The 15058-nt window shown below is 38.7% G+C and overlaps 1 protein-coding gene across 1 annotated transcript; it reads left to right on the forward strand.

Moving 5' to 3' along the window:
- Window positions 1–1226: 1226 nt before the first annotated feature.
- LOC126383656 (sialin-like) lies at window positions 1227–14560 on the forward strand. The gene is made up of 12 exons (XM_050034241.1): window positions 1227–1379; window positions 3493–3597; window positions 4197–4347; window positions 4903–5120; window positions 5424–5657; window positions 6211–6385; window positions 7305–7423; window positions 9364–9525; window positions 10158–10290; window positions 11310–11457; window positions 11836–11926; window positions 13443–14560. Exons 3-12 carry the CDS (start codon window positions 4260–4262, stop codon window positions 13608–13610), a joined length of 1536 nt encoding a protein of 511 aa, XP_049890198.1. The 5' UTR covers window positions 1227–1379; window positions 3493–3597; window positions 4197–4259; the 3' UTR covers window positions 13611–14560.
- Window positions 14561–15058: the final 498 nt, after the last annotated feature.

The raw sequence follows: 15058 nt of genomic DNA on the forward strand, positions 1-15058 counted from the left end.
AGTCCCTTAGCTTCAACATATTAAATAAACTAAGTACTACTGAGCATGAGTGAAAATAAATGTTGGTGTTTTTTTTATTTTAATTTATTGTTAGTCCTTTTAACCCTTAGATGCATAAGTGGGGTCAAAAATGACCCCAGGAGTTGTTTTTCTTCAATATCTATGGAATTAAAAGTTTTTATCATTTCATATTCCAGGTATTCCTCATAAAACATGTTTTTGACATGAAGCCATTTGCATTTAAAAAAAAATTATATAGCCTACATTTTAAGAAATTGCTGTTTTTATCACTACCCCACTCTTCCATAAGTGGGGTCAAAAATGACCCCAAGCATTTCCTATGGAATATCAAGGGTTAGGAATCTTTGATTCTTATCAACTGTGACTGTCAGGTAGCCTATACATTTACTGTCGCACTTACACATCTAATGCCAGCAGTCTCACCACCCAGGAGGATTTTTATACAGCAACATACATCTAAGTATTACATTCTTGGAATACATATGACGTTATAAAATATGAACTTATTTTCCACATCCATGACTTTTGTGTGATAAAGTATAGTATTATTGTCATCAAATCAGCCTACTTTGTAGTTAGCTAACATTAGCTAACTAAGCTAGCTAGTGTTAGCTAACTACAATGTAGGTACTAGTTAGCTAACTACTATGTAATGTTAATGTTAGTACTGTAATGTTAGCTAGCTAACATTACTGCATTTGTTGTGTAGAGATAAGCAGCCTTACTATGATATTTATAGCTTCCTTGTAATAAAATCTAACCCGTTAGGTAGCCTATTATACTATTATTGATTATTCAATGATGTCATTAGTTGTTAAAATGTTAATAAAAAGTGATAAATGAACATGTCAAACATGAAATCATTCTTTTGTTGACCAAAATATAATACAAATCATCAACTTCAACCAATATGAAAGAAATTGCTTAAGTTTATCACATAAAACACATTGATTCTAATTGGGGTCATTTTTGACCCCACTTTTGGAAGAGTGTAGGTATCATGCATCTAAGGGTTAAAAACTAACTTTTGAAGCTCGAGACACAAACCGGGAGGAAGGCGGGACAGCCGTTGGTCATGTGCTATGACGTCATACCCTTAGCACAGATTTGTAAAACATACAAGCTAGCTTCACGGGACAGCCTGACAATAGGCGTTTCCTCTTCCGTGTTTATTCATCTGCGTTTCCTCAAAGCGTTGCTCATGTGACCGTTTTCCTCTGGTAGTGAAAACAGCAACACAGCTCAGTTGTTGTCTCGCCGGCTGTGTTAGAGACACGATGTGACCCGGTTTATGTTTTATATTCCCATACGTTCAAGCAGCCTTAACCAAAAATCTCTGGTGTAAAACCCTTCACAAGGTAAGGTGACAAAATATTCATACATGTTGTCGTCAAACAGGGATACACCAGTTATAGCAAGTTAACGAACAAGCTAAGCTACTGTAAACTGTTCAGGTTAATACTTACAGACCTGTCTAAAAGGTTTTTGTTGTATATCTGTATATGTCTGATACTTGGCACATAACAGAAACTGAGACGCTGGGAGACACAGCAAACCTTCTTATGACTGCACATATGAATGTGCCATCCTGCCATCCAGTGTCAGTGTGTGTCTATGGGAAGGAGGGAAACTGGAAAAACTGGCTGTGTGAGAAAACATCTGTGGCTCTTAATTACTGAGTGGCTAGTTTCCAGTCAGTTGAGTCAATTAAGGTGTGTATTACAGAAACACATCCTGAAATCTACTTTTAATTGTGCTCTTAAATGGACAGCTCACTGCTAAATCAAAATGACATATTTTTCCTTTTACCTGTAGTGCTGTTTATCACTCTAGATTGTTTTGGTGCAAGTTGCTGAGTGTTGGGGATATCGGTCATAGAGATGTCTGCCTATCTCCAGTACCCTATAATGGAACTAGATGGCACTCAGCTTGTGCTGCTCATAAATAGTTTTTCTTTTATCGGTAGTAAGAAGAAACTTTTTTTATTTTGGGGTGAAATGTCCTGCTAAGTCAGAGTCACTCCAGTGTTTGTCTGGTATGTGCTGACCAACACATTTTTGTACAGATGTTTCATAGCAAGCATGATCAGGATTAGTTAGGATCAAAGGTTGACATATTCCTCAGACAAAAGGAAGACGTAACATACTGAGATTGACAGGACAGACGAACTGTAGTGATAATTTCAGGGTCATTCACCATCGTTTTAACCGGTTATTGATACCTCAGACCAGCTGCTTCAGAGGACCTTTGTGCCCTTTATGTCCTGTTATGAACTCCGATAACACTGTATCTGCTGTCATGAGAAATTATTGACATCTTATGAAACCCAGCTCACCCACCCCAAAACTTTTCAGATCATTCACATCGGGATACTAACAGGTAGCTTGTGTTTTTCTCAGTTCCTCATGATATTTAGAAGAAGCAACATCACGAGTTGCCTCTTTACTGCCCATCAAAGCTTTCCAGCAGGAAGCGTGACAAGTGAAACAGAATAATGACTCAGTATTTATATTCTGACCTAAAACCTATAACCTTCACAGACAAGTTCACTCTTAATGTTTATTACTCCCTGCTTTTTTAGGTCAGCACTGCCACCAGGACATAATCATGTTCATCACTGATCAACCTGTGAATTGTTTTCTCACTTATTATTTGTCAGAAAATAGTAAAATATTAATCTTGTTACTATAATTTCCCAGAGTCAAAGATGTCTTTAATTTTTTGAATTGGTCCAGTGTTAAATGATAGAAAAACAGACTGTGTATAAACACTCAGGGTATGTTCACACCTTCAATTTACATCCACTTTAAGTGCTTGTGTTTTCCACTGACATGCTCAGATTGCTATTTTAAGTGTCTGACAGCATTATAGAAAGGATCCTTACAGAGTAAGACCTTTTTGTCAAAGAGTAAGATCCTTTTTGCTGAACCAGAAACAGCCTGAAATGTCCTTTGGCAAACCCTTCAGACTCCATTTCAATAAACAGTAATTTTATCGGCATAAAAAACACTTTAGTCAAAGTCGACAGAAACAAAATAAAATTTACCAAAGCCATATTGGTTTGTCTTTCAGTCGTTCCAACAATCACCAACTCTGGTTTAAAAAAAGTCTGCTGCCATTACTGACAGAGAAACAAAACATCAGCACTAAAATGCAGTATCATTGGCAGATAACATCCCACTTCCTCCAAAAAAATGCTCAATATGCCAACAATACTAGGTGTTAATTAAATTTTTACTTCCGCTTAGTGGTTAAGGAAACACTTTTATAACAAATGTCACTCCAGGTCAGTGTGTTGTAGAGGTGTGCTGAGTTTCCACCTTGGTGAGCTTGAAAAAAAATGTACGTCAAGATGATGACAGAGGTGGTTTTCTGAATTCTGGAAAAACATATATTTTAATGAAAGAGGGTTTTACCCAACAGTGAGAATAAAACCAGTCTGTGTTGTATGTAACCTTTTCTTGTTCACAGGTTCCAAATCAGTAAAGAGATAAACTCACGTTGAGTTTCATCGTCATCTTCATCACATGTCTTCCTCACTCTGCAGTGCATCCACTCTGAGCATCTGTGACCCTTGTGAGTGTTGGGGGTCAGTGACCTACATGTAATCTAACTAGTAGTTCTACAGTTTGCAGTGGTTTCCTGGTTGTTCAGCCAGGTTCATATCTGCGTAGTGATTTAAGTAATTAAATTACTTTTTTTGTCATTTTTTTGTGTAGTTAAGTACAGAAATTAAGAACAGTTTTGTACAGAGCTGGGAAAGGGACATGCAGAGAAAAAAAATCGAAGGTTTAAAACAAAGATGTACTCTGGCAGATCTCACAAAATGTTTACTGACATTCCTGTGAATAGTTGGGTATTTTGGCTTAAATGCAGAGTGTCCACACGTATCAGACTCTTAAATTCAATGTTTTTTTAAACCCCAAGATAGACTGATTTTTGGACAGATCAACTTTTTCTTAGCTAACTATCTATTATTTTCCTATCTAACTTGTGAAATCAGGAAGTGGCGTTTTGTGTGTGTTTGTGTCAGTGTTATTAAGCTTTTTATCATAATCTGCTGATGTGTTGTGTCACTTGACTCGTCTTCTTGTACTAACTTGTCTGTCACGAGTTTATGTAACATCCTCTGTTTGTGTTTTTCTGAATACTGATTTTAGCCTTTGTCCATCCAGCAGGTTTCCTGGACACCATGGCTCAGTGACAGAATTTCACAGACTTAATATTTCCCAGGTCAGATGAGTGCCATGCCGCCACCAAATGGCTACTCCATCATCCCTTCGGACGAGCGCGAGGACAGTGAGCCCCTCATCAAGAATGATGCAGGTGCGTTTATCTTTCTTATTTTAATCAAGTCACAACGTCATGAACATCCATGATTTCCAAAAACAATTTGAAATGTGGACTCATCGGACCACAGCACACCTCTTCACTGTGTCAGTCCATCTCAAATGAGGTCGGGCCCAGAGAAGTCGGTGGTGCTTCTGGATGTTGATATATGGCTTTGACTTTGCATAGTAGAGTCCTAACTTGTATTTGTATATGAAGCAACAAACTGTGTTTACTGACAATGGTCTTCCAAAGTGTTCCTGAGTCCATGTCATACTATCCTTTATACAATCAAGTCAGTTTTTCATACAGTGCCTTCTGAGGGGTCAAAGATCACAGCCATTCAGTGTTGGTTTTCAGCCTTGTCCCTTAAATGCAGAGAATTCTCTGGATTCTCTGAATCATTTGATGATATTATAGATTGTTGATGGTGAATTCTCTAAATTCCCTTTAATTCTGACGTTAATCTGAAACATTTGAAATGATATTCACAATGACTCCATGCTCTCAGTCCAGACTGCATGTTAAAATCATTGTGTTCTATGTGAACAGTTCCTCCTGTGTGCTGCTCGGCTCGCCTCAACCTGGCCTTCCTGATGTTCTTAGGGTTCTCCATGGTCTACGGTCTTCGTGTCAACATGAGTGTTGCCATGGTAGCCATGGTGAATACCACTGATTCCAAACCAGCCCAGAACAGCTCTGTCACCTCTGCCTGTCCCCTGCCAACAGGGACGGAAAACACCAGTGACACTTTACTACAACCTGAGGGGGTAACGTACTTAATGAATAATCTTAAACATGTTACAACTTGTGTGTAGTTTGGAATGAAAGACTTTTGATAGGGCACCTGATACAAGATAACATGCAGTCAGTTGCTTTGTGTTTTTGAATTAAGTAAGTCAAAATTATTCTGCAGATCTGATTAAATAGCATTAAAAAGGTAAATAAGTGAGACAAGGGGTGCCCAGCAGCTCACCTGGTAGAGCGGGCACCCCATTAACAAAGGCTATGTCCAACAGTGTCTGAATTCCTTTTACCATAAACACTTCACACTCTCTGTCCTCTTGTCCCAGGTCCCCCAGTATCCTTGGGACTCGGAGACTCAGGGCTGGCTGCTGGGAGCCTTCTTCTTCGGCTACCTGTGCACACAGATCCCGGGGGGCTACCTGTCTGGTCACTACGGGGGGACCATCTTCCTGGGTTTGGGTGTGCTGGGCACCGCGGTCCTCACGCTGCTCACCCCTCTGGCTGCCCAGATGGGGTCGTATTGGCTGTTTGCACTGCGAGCGTTGGAGGGCTTTGGAGAGGTAAGACTGTGTTGAGCAGGACACAGGAGGCTACTGTGTGTACAGTCAGTTTCACGACTTAGTACTTCTAGTTTACAATGCAGAACCTTTTAAGGATGAATTTAACAACAATAATAGAGTTGTAGACATTAATTTGCAGATACATCTGGCAGATATTGTTTTTTTAGTTAAATTCAACCATGATTGAGTATTTCATACCAGTTTACCAGTCTGTTTTGTTACTTCTAAACAATATTCATGTAATTGTTCATTAATCTTTCTGGTCAGTTAATTCTTTTAAAGACATTTTTATCCTAATTTGAGAGTTTTTGTGAACATTTGTTTATCCTGTTCTGCTTTAGTTGGTTTTACACCAGAACTGAAACTAACAGTTATTTTCATCATTGATAAGACTTGAAAATGACTTGGCCTTGGTTTAGGTGGTCTTGACTACAGCACTGCAACACATCCACATTATTTATTACCAAGAATACTGATTGTGTTGGATGCGTCTTGCTGTTTGCCACACTTGTCTCACTCTCGTCTCACTGCCTGTCTCTCCATGTTTCTTCAGGGTGTGACGTTCCCAGCCATGATGTCCATGTGGGCTCGGTGGGCTCCTCCTCTGGAGCGCTCTCGCCTTATGTCCCTGTCGGGATCTGGGGGCAACTTTGGGGCCTTTGTGGCTCTGCCGCTCACCGGCTACATCTGCCAAACCTTAGGGTGGCCTGCTGTCTTCTACATTTGTGGTGAGGAAGGGAAACACCCAAGTGCAATCACATATTCACATACACAGCATGACATACCTCAGTCTCTCACAGGAAAGATGCCAGGGTGGTAGATGCTGCACAACAGTAAGAAATTGAAATTTGCAGAACACAAATTCCCTCTAAATAAAGTGAAACAAATTAAATGTGATTAAATAATTGTTGCTGCTGAATGAGCAATGTAGCTTAAATGTAAACATTCAGGGCATGTGCTTAAAGTAGCAAAGATGCAGAATAGCCCAATTATCTGCAGAGGTCTCTTCTTCTGCCAAGAAGACTGCCAAGTCAGTGTAGCACCCGGACAGTCTACAGCATGGACCAGCTAAAGTTAAATTGTGCTAAATAAAAAGCTTATTACTTTATACACGATCCCAGGGTTCAGAAAAGTCTTATCTTGTGTAATAACATGTTTTTTTATCTGAATCTGCAGAGTAACTAGCGACAAAAGTTATCAAATAAATGTAGTTTAATATAAAATAGGCTACAATATCTGCCTCTGAATTGTGGTGGAGTTAAAGTAAAAGAAGCACATACAAAAAATCTAGTAAAGTACAAGTACCTACAATTTGTATTTAAATACAATACTTGAGTAAATGTGCTAAGATACTTTCCACTACTGCTGAAAAGTTTAGCTGTTGCATGACAAAAACAATTGAAGGTTTTTATCTTTAATACTGACTGTGCTACCTTATATTATAGCATTATTTTTGTTTGCGTTATGACAGTAGTAATATTACTTTTTACGCTGATTGGGTTTCAAAAATATGTTGTTGTTTTTTTGATGCAAGATACATTTGGAGCAGTTTTATTTTATTATGGCATCAGGCATTCACTTTTAACCCTGAATACCAGCACCTTTCCTTTAATTATTCACCTCTCTGTCTGTCTGTCTGTCTTTCAGGGGGTGCTGGTTGCCTCTGGACTGTGTTTTGGTTTATTTTTGTATCCGATGACCCTCGCACTCATCGTCGAATCAGCAAAGAGGAGAGAGATTACATCATAAACTCCATCGGACCTCAGGTGCACATTAAACATTAACCATCACCTAATTTACTGTGTTGTGCATTGCTGTATTGCAGCTCCTCTTTACTGACAAGATAAAGAAATGATTAATATAAATACATTACACAGCAAATTATAAAATTATGAGTCCACTCCTACAGTTTCCCTGTATCGCCAGTTTGTATGGAAGCTGCCAAGAAGGTGATTTATGCAGCTGTTTTTTAGCCAAACGGTATGTCCGAAAGGGAGTTTTGGATGTATTGATCCTGACGCTGCATTTTGTTAGCCGTCCCTCTTCCCCTTATTCACTTACCCTCAGCCCTTGGTAATACCAAACAGCTTACGTAGCACAGAAGCCACTTAGAAAACACAACGAGAACGGGTGGAAGAGGAGCAAGGATTGAAATTGAATGCATCTGTTATTTCACCCCAACTACCATGGATTGACCAGCTGAAGGCTTAGCACTTTACTGTTTTTTACTAATCATCAGATATACCTGCAGACTCCATCATTTCAATGAGGCAACGGCATCTTCTGCTGATAGTTGTAATACGTTGGCAAGCAGCTGGTAATTAGCTGCATCAGCATCTGATGTAGAATTAGGCAATTATTGAAAGGGTCATTAATAAAAGACGATACTGTGAGTGTAGGTTATGCAAAAAGTTCTGTCAGGCCGAATGCACCCACAGAACAATTGAGAAGACACTAACCCTTTATCTCTTACTGCGTCTGCTGAAACCCTCCACCATCACAGCTGCAGTTACATAGACCTTTTTCACAGCAGACATTTTGACATGTCATAATAGGTAAAGCACAATAACATTAATGATAACTGAATTTCATGTAGGGGAGGTCTTGGTATTGTGCTTGCTGTCTCACTGGAATAGCTGACTGGCACAATTAATGGAACTGAGCCATTGTTAATGTTATTAACTTCACCTGTGCTTTTCCTACAATGACAAGTCAAAGGTCTGCTGTGAGAATGGTCCATTGCACATGTGTCATACCCTGTAGTTCCCATGAGGTCAAGAAAGCATGAGCCAGCCTTATGATATATACCTCTGGAGTGACCATCGGTCCCTGAGCGCTCCGAGTGTTGATGTCACAGTATTCACTTAGTTCACTATGTTAGTATGGCGATAGCAGGGCCCCATCTTTGAAAAATTATTTCTTTTTGGAGACTCTAGCAGTACATTATCTGTTCCATCTGGTAAATTCCCATTCCTTCTCAGTTCACATATTATGTGTTGGTCAGGTTTTAACCACTTAATTGTAATTCAAGTGCTGCTGTTGTCAATATTTGTAAAAGCTGTTTTTTCTCTCTCCCATCAATGCCCTCTGTGTTAGACCCGATATTGCTATACTTGAGTCTTTTGTGAGATTTTGGTAAGATATTTTCTTAAGTGCTTCAAAAATCTCTTACCAAAATGTACTTAACTTAGTGCATGTCCAAAATATGTCAGTATGGTTGCCAATTTGTGGACCACAGTTTCATCAACATTTATTAATTATTTCATTTATTTGAGTATGTTGAGCCCATTTTAGCCACTATCTCTGGTGTCTATAAAAAAAACTCTCATTACTACCTTCCATCTGAATTCCCTCCAAGTATTTGAATTAGTTACTAAGTGTGAAATGTTGCTCTTAAATAACTCCTCAAACTTCCTGTTTTCCACACAGTTCCCTCTTTTTTTACTTTCTCTTCTCCTCAGCTGTCCTTTTGTTGTCCAGCTATCTTTATGCCAACAAGTCAATATGTCTTAAATGAGAACATCTGACAGAATTGTCTTTTCTTTCTTTTCAAGGTATACTATGCAGGAATTGCATAGAAATTCTGCATAAAATTTCACATAATATACCTTTAAACTTAAAGTGAAAGTTTCCCTCTTAGTTTATATTCTCCTGCATTTTTTGTTATATATGTGTGTTTTCTCAAGATTTTGTCATCTATCTGCAGGGTACAGGTCATGGCTGGTCTGTGCCCCTTCTATCCATGCTGCTGTCGGTTCCTCTGTGGGCCATCATCATCACCCAGATGTGTGCACACTGGTCCTACTACACCCTGCTCACCTCCCTGCCTACCTACATGAACGTCATCATGCACTTTGACCTTAAATCAGTGAGGTTTTGATTTATTTGTTCCTCCATTTCATGTTAAAAAATTATGATAATCAGTGATCATACATAATGATAGAAAATAAATGATAATTATAATTGATGTACATCTCCATACTTTATGATAAAGGCAAAAAATGTAAATCTAATCTAATCTAAAAGAACAACATATGTGAAGGTGTTTAAAAGCAGCATCACAAAGTCATTATTCTGTTATTAAATAATGCTAGCTGTTTTCTGTCACTCAACCCAGTTTAAAACAGAACTGGGACAAATTCTGTACTAAGTAATTATTCTTTAATTTGCTTTTCACATATGACTTTTTGAGCTTTAGAGGCACTGGTAGACTGTTTTTTATTACAGAGCCAGGCTAGCTGTTAACCCCTGTTTCCAGTCTTTATGCTAAACTAAGCTAACTAGCTGCTGTTTCATATTTACCGTACAGACATGAGAGACACATCAGTCTTCTCATCTAGCTCTTGAGAAGGACATTAAGCATGTCAAACATTAGTCTTTACCAAGATTTCATGACAGGGCATTGTAATATACTTACTTACATATCATTTAAAACTGGAGGAAGACGAGCAACATGTATTCACTAAATCCTTTGAATACAACTCTTATCTCTCTGTCCAGAATGGTTTCCTCTCCGCTCTGCCGTACCTCGGCGGCTGGTTGTTCTCAACACTGTCAGGTGTCGTAGCTGACAGTCTCATCGAGAGGAGGGTGTTCAGCGTCACTGTTGTACGCAAGCTCTTCACAGTTTCAGGTAAAAAAAACTTTTCTCTTCCGAGCCTCTTTGTTTATATCTCTTCTGTACACCTGTGCTGCATGATTGCCTCTGTGTCAGGCTGAGCATCACAGGACAATGGCTATAGGTATGGAGGAAGTTAAGGACTCTGAGAAGTAATTAACATTGGACAGTCTGACGTCATTTTCTAAAGTACAGCCTGTTTTCCACTTTTGACATTATTTTTTTGGCTCTGGCACAACGTGTGAACCTCCACTTCTGATGAACTATGTAGACTTATGTCTCTTTTTATAGAAACCCACACTGATCACTAAATATGGAAATGAAAACACTGAAAGGTACAGCTCACCCCCAAAATCAAAAACACATTTTTTCTCTTACCTGTTGTGCTATTTATCGGTCTAGATTGTTGTGGTGTAAGCTGCAGAGTGTTGGAGATATCGACTGTAGAGATTTCTGCCTTCTCTCCAATATAACCGAACTAGATGGCAATCGGCCTTTGGAGCTCACAGCAATTTCTCTTTCCAGCAATCATGGCGCAGTTATTCAACATAATCCATAGACCTTGTTGTGAGCAGTTTCATGTAGGAACTATTTTCTGTCCACCAAGCTGCACCTGCCAAATGTGTCAGTGCACAGAAAGAAGTGTGCGACTACTGCTAGCTCATGTACAGACACACGTGTACAGACTGAAATGAGAAACTGTCCTCCACACGGGCAGCGGTGTTGGGGTTTTCAGTCACCTATTACTATATTTGAGGGGAAACTCATTAATTACAGACCAGAAACCAAATTCAAATGACTCTCATGACTCAGGTTTCAAATAGTGTAATGCTGCCCTCATCTGGTTTAGATCAAGTATTGAAAGATGATACAAATACCCAGATATATACTCACTGACCAACCTGTTATATGTTTCACCCATTTTCACAAGTTAATACCTAAAAACACAAAGAGAACCAGTAATACCAGTGATGTTTTCTCAAAGTACACTGGTATTTCCTTCTTTTTTTTTAACATCGTCCTCCTCTCTGCAGGTCTGTTGCCAGCAGCAGCTCTCCTCGTGGGTGCAAGTTACGCCGGCTGCAGCCACATCCTCGCTGTCACCCTCCTCACACTCTCCAGCACCATATCAGGGATCACCACCTCTGGATACTACGTGAACCAAATAGACATTGCTCCGCGGTAGGTATAACTGACCACACTCTAGGATCAAGGTTGAATGTGGCCAAGCATGACGTCAAATCATTCAATTTACAAAGATATAAAACAGAGAAAAGCAGCAAATTGAGACCTAAAACCAGAGATTGTTTTTTGCTTTTATTGTTGAGATAACTAAGAATCAGAATTTATTTCCTGTTGATCAACCAATTGTTTCAGTTCTAATGAAAACTTAGATGTATGAATAACCTAATGATGTGGACAGCGAAAACATCCAGTTTTGTTCCTCTGGACTCATAAATATTCATGTGTTATCGACTAAATTAAATGTAGTAACTGTATTCTGACTTCATAGAAAGTAGTACATTTTAGGCTGATAACTACTCGCTCTCTCTCCTTCAGGTACGCTGGATTTCTTTTGGGAATCACTAACACTTTTGGGACCATTCCTGGAGTCTTGGCACCCATAGCTACAGGATACTTTACTGAGGATGTAAGTCAGTGGGGACTTCACTAAGGATTTGTTTGATCTCTTAAATTACCATGTATATACAGCATTTATATATGTACTATTTTTTCTGTTTTTACAGTGTGATATTAGTAGTTTTACTAAAGGTGTATTAAACAGGATTTACTTTTCATAAATATGCTTGCCAACAAAAGTTAAAGTGAAGCCAATCCCATATTCATTTTCATGTGGCATATTGCCTTGCTATATTCGCTTTTCTCAGCATTGTGTCTCTTAAGCCTTGTTTCCACCAAACAGTCAGGTCCAGTTCAGTTCATTTCGTAACACATTAGAATTGTTATTTTTCTGTTTCAACTGTGAAAAGTTTTGGATGGTACCAATAGAACCGTCCCCATTTTTGGTCACCCCTCTGTTGGGGTACCTTGCACACTGATCTGGTCCTAAAGAGTGGAGCTAGAAACTCTGCAGTCCGTTGATTGGTCAACAGAGAACTATCACTCTTGCTCAGGGCTGAGTTGTGGCTGATTTTGGAGCTCATGTTCTGTTCATACTGTGGCAAGTTTTTCATACGTTAGTAAACTATAACTATAAAATGAAAGGATGTTTTGCTGCCTCTAGCAGCAGCTGTAGACTATGGAATTTTTTTTTAATTCACCCTGCTGTTCAAAGGCTAATGCTTGCAGCGACCAGCAACTTTTAAGGTGAAACATTAAGTTGTAATGTTACTCAATGCCGAAGTTGAAAACATGATTCAATCAACACACATTAAATGTCAATATGACAACTCTGACCATTCCAATCGTTTCTGTTGTCTCTGTTGAATGACATATGCTTGAGTGATGATTGGATCTTTAAAAACCAAGCATTTAAAAACTGTATATGAATTTTAACCGGCATATATTCTGTTTCCTCACTTGGAGAAAAAAACACGGTGGAGTGTGGTTCTGGTGCACTCCAGCAGCACCACACCCCTGTTCTTGCTAGACAAGGACTCAGTACACAAACCCACTATTTAAATATTCCACTGAGAAGAGACTCACTACAGGTTTCTTTTTTTTTTTTTTTTTTGTTCTGAAAATGTCAGCATTCAACCCTGTTTTGTGGATCATAAACGCAGTGCAGACTTCCCTCTTCATCACCAGTAAAGAGGAAATATCTATGGTCTAGGAACACGTGCCTAGGACTTACTTTTGGTTCTAAAGGCAATATACCAAAAGTTTTTAATGGAAACATGGCTTTAGATCCTTGCTGCTTACAGCTCAGCACCTGGCGACTACCTTGTTATAAAGCCCCAACCTCACCTGAGCACTGTAGGGTAACACGACTATAAACATCCAGAACACAGAAAATTTGAAAATACAGGCAGAGGGCAGAATCTCTGCAGTGAAATTCACCACCACACACTTTTAATGGGTTGTAGGGGATACTTCCTTAACCACTGGTAATTTATCAGGAGCAATTTGAAAAGTAACTCAACTCGCAATACTGAACATAACGGGTCACTGAAGTAATACACTACCTCTTCTTCTTTGGTTGTCAGCACACCCTGGCAGGCTGGAGGAAGGTCTTCTGGGTGGCAGCTGGGATTAACATCAGTGGCGCTCTCATCTACACCATATTTGCCAGTGGGAAGATCCAGCCGTGGGCCCTCACTGAGGAGGAGAGAGCAGAAGCTGAGAAACACAGGCGCAGGTCCATCTCCACATAAAACATACAAAGGCAGACAAATACATCAGACAAATAAACAAAGATGGCATATGTAGTACAGCTTTTAAAGACAGCTGGATATATTTTAACCCAGAACACAAGACATTTAGATTACTACCACCAGAAATTGATGCATAGATTATAGAAATATATGATTTACACTTGTTGTGAAGAATGTGAGAGGTGTACCTACAATATTATCAGCCAAGCATAGCGTAACATTCATATCAATGGACCAGGATAGTTTGATCAGGAATAATTTTAAGGAGTTTTTATTAATAATATTTTAAAGTTTACACTCAGGTGAGTATTTTAACTTATTTGTACAATAATTCCAACAAAAAGTATGTTACCAAGCGTAGGATTTTTGAAGTGTTATTAACCACCTGAACATTGGCTGCTTTACTTACATCTGTGTCTGTTTTCTCACCACTTGTGGACTGTCCAGCTGGACCAAAAGAAATAAGCACTTTTCTCATACAAAAATACACTAAAAGCCTTACATTTGATGGCAGTTTTTTTCTGAAATAAACTTTTTAGATGTTTTTTATTTTATTGTTTTATCTTAAGAAAGATAAGAATCTTAATTTTCCTCCAGAAAAACCAAAGCACCTTCAAAGATTTTAATATTGTTTTCGTAAAAGTGCCATGAGCTATGAGAACCATTTTGATTTGCAGTGTTTTAAATCTGACATCATCTCTTCAACTACAGTATTTATTTTATAAAAAAAATAAACAAGACGAAACACTTCTGCAGCTCATGCAAATACATCAAAGTGCACTGTTATTGTAAAGCTATGACGTTTTAAAACCAATGCAATAACTCATTTACCTTCTCCGTCCATTGAAAATGTGTGAGATTGTAAAAATGTCAAATATGTGTTGCTTTATAATTTTTTATAAAAAACAATCAAGTTTGTTTTACTGAGTAAAAACTGAAATTTGTGGCATCTGAGTGGAGTCTCTCTCTTTTTTTTGTTTGTTGTTGTAGATTGTTGTAAACTTACTTAACACAGGAAATGTGTGTGTGCATGAAGCTCAGATCAACAGGCAGCTCATACCACTTTTCCACCAACTTGGAACTGGTTGTGTTCCAGTTGTTCCTGCATCTAAGTTTGAACCGTTAACAGTATTTTGACCAAGATTAAATTGGTACAGAACCCAAAAGGTTGGTTTCCAGCTGGAACCTAAATTAGCAGGTTTTCCTTAACCTGGAGTGCTAACTGTGATGACATCAATGGGCGTGTCATATTGTACAGACTGGAAAGAGTGGATGGAGAAGGCAACAATGGAGAAGTCAAGTGAGAAATCGTCAGAAAAGAGGAGAGTGCAGTGGTCTTATTAATAGTTGGTCTATGCTTGGTTTTCGGATAAAACATACCGGTACATCTGTAATAACAGAACAAAATCTTGCAGGTTCTTCCAATGTAAATAATGCAACACCCTCTG

This window comes from Epinephelus moara, chromosome 22 (assembly GCF_006386435.1).
Source record: "Epinephelus moara isolate mb chromosome 22, YSFRI_EMoa_1.0, whole genome shotgun sequence".
NCBI lineage: Eukaryota > Metazoa > Chordata > Actinopteri > Perciformes > Serranidae > Epinephelus > Epinephelus moara.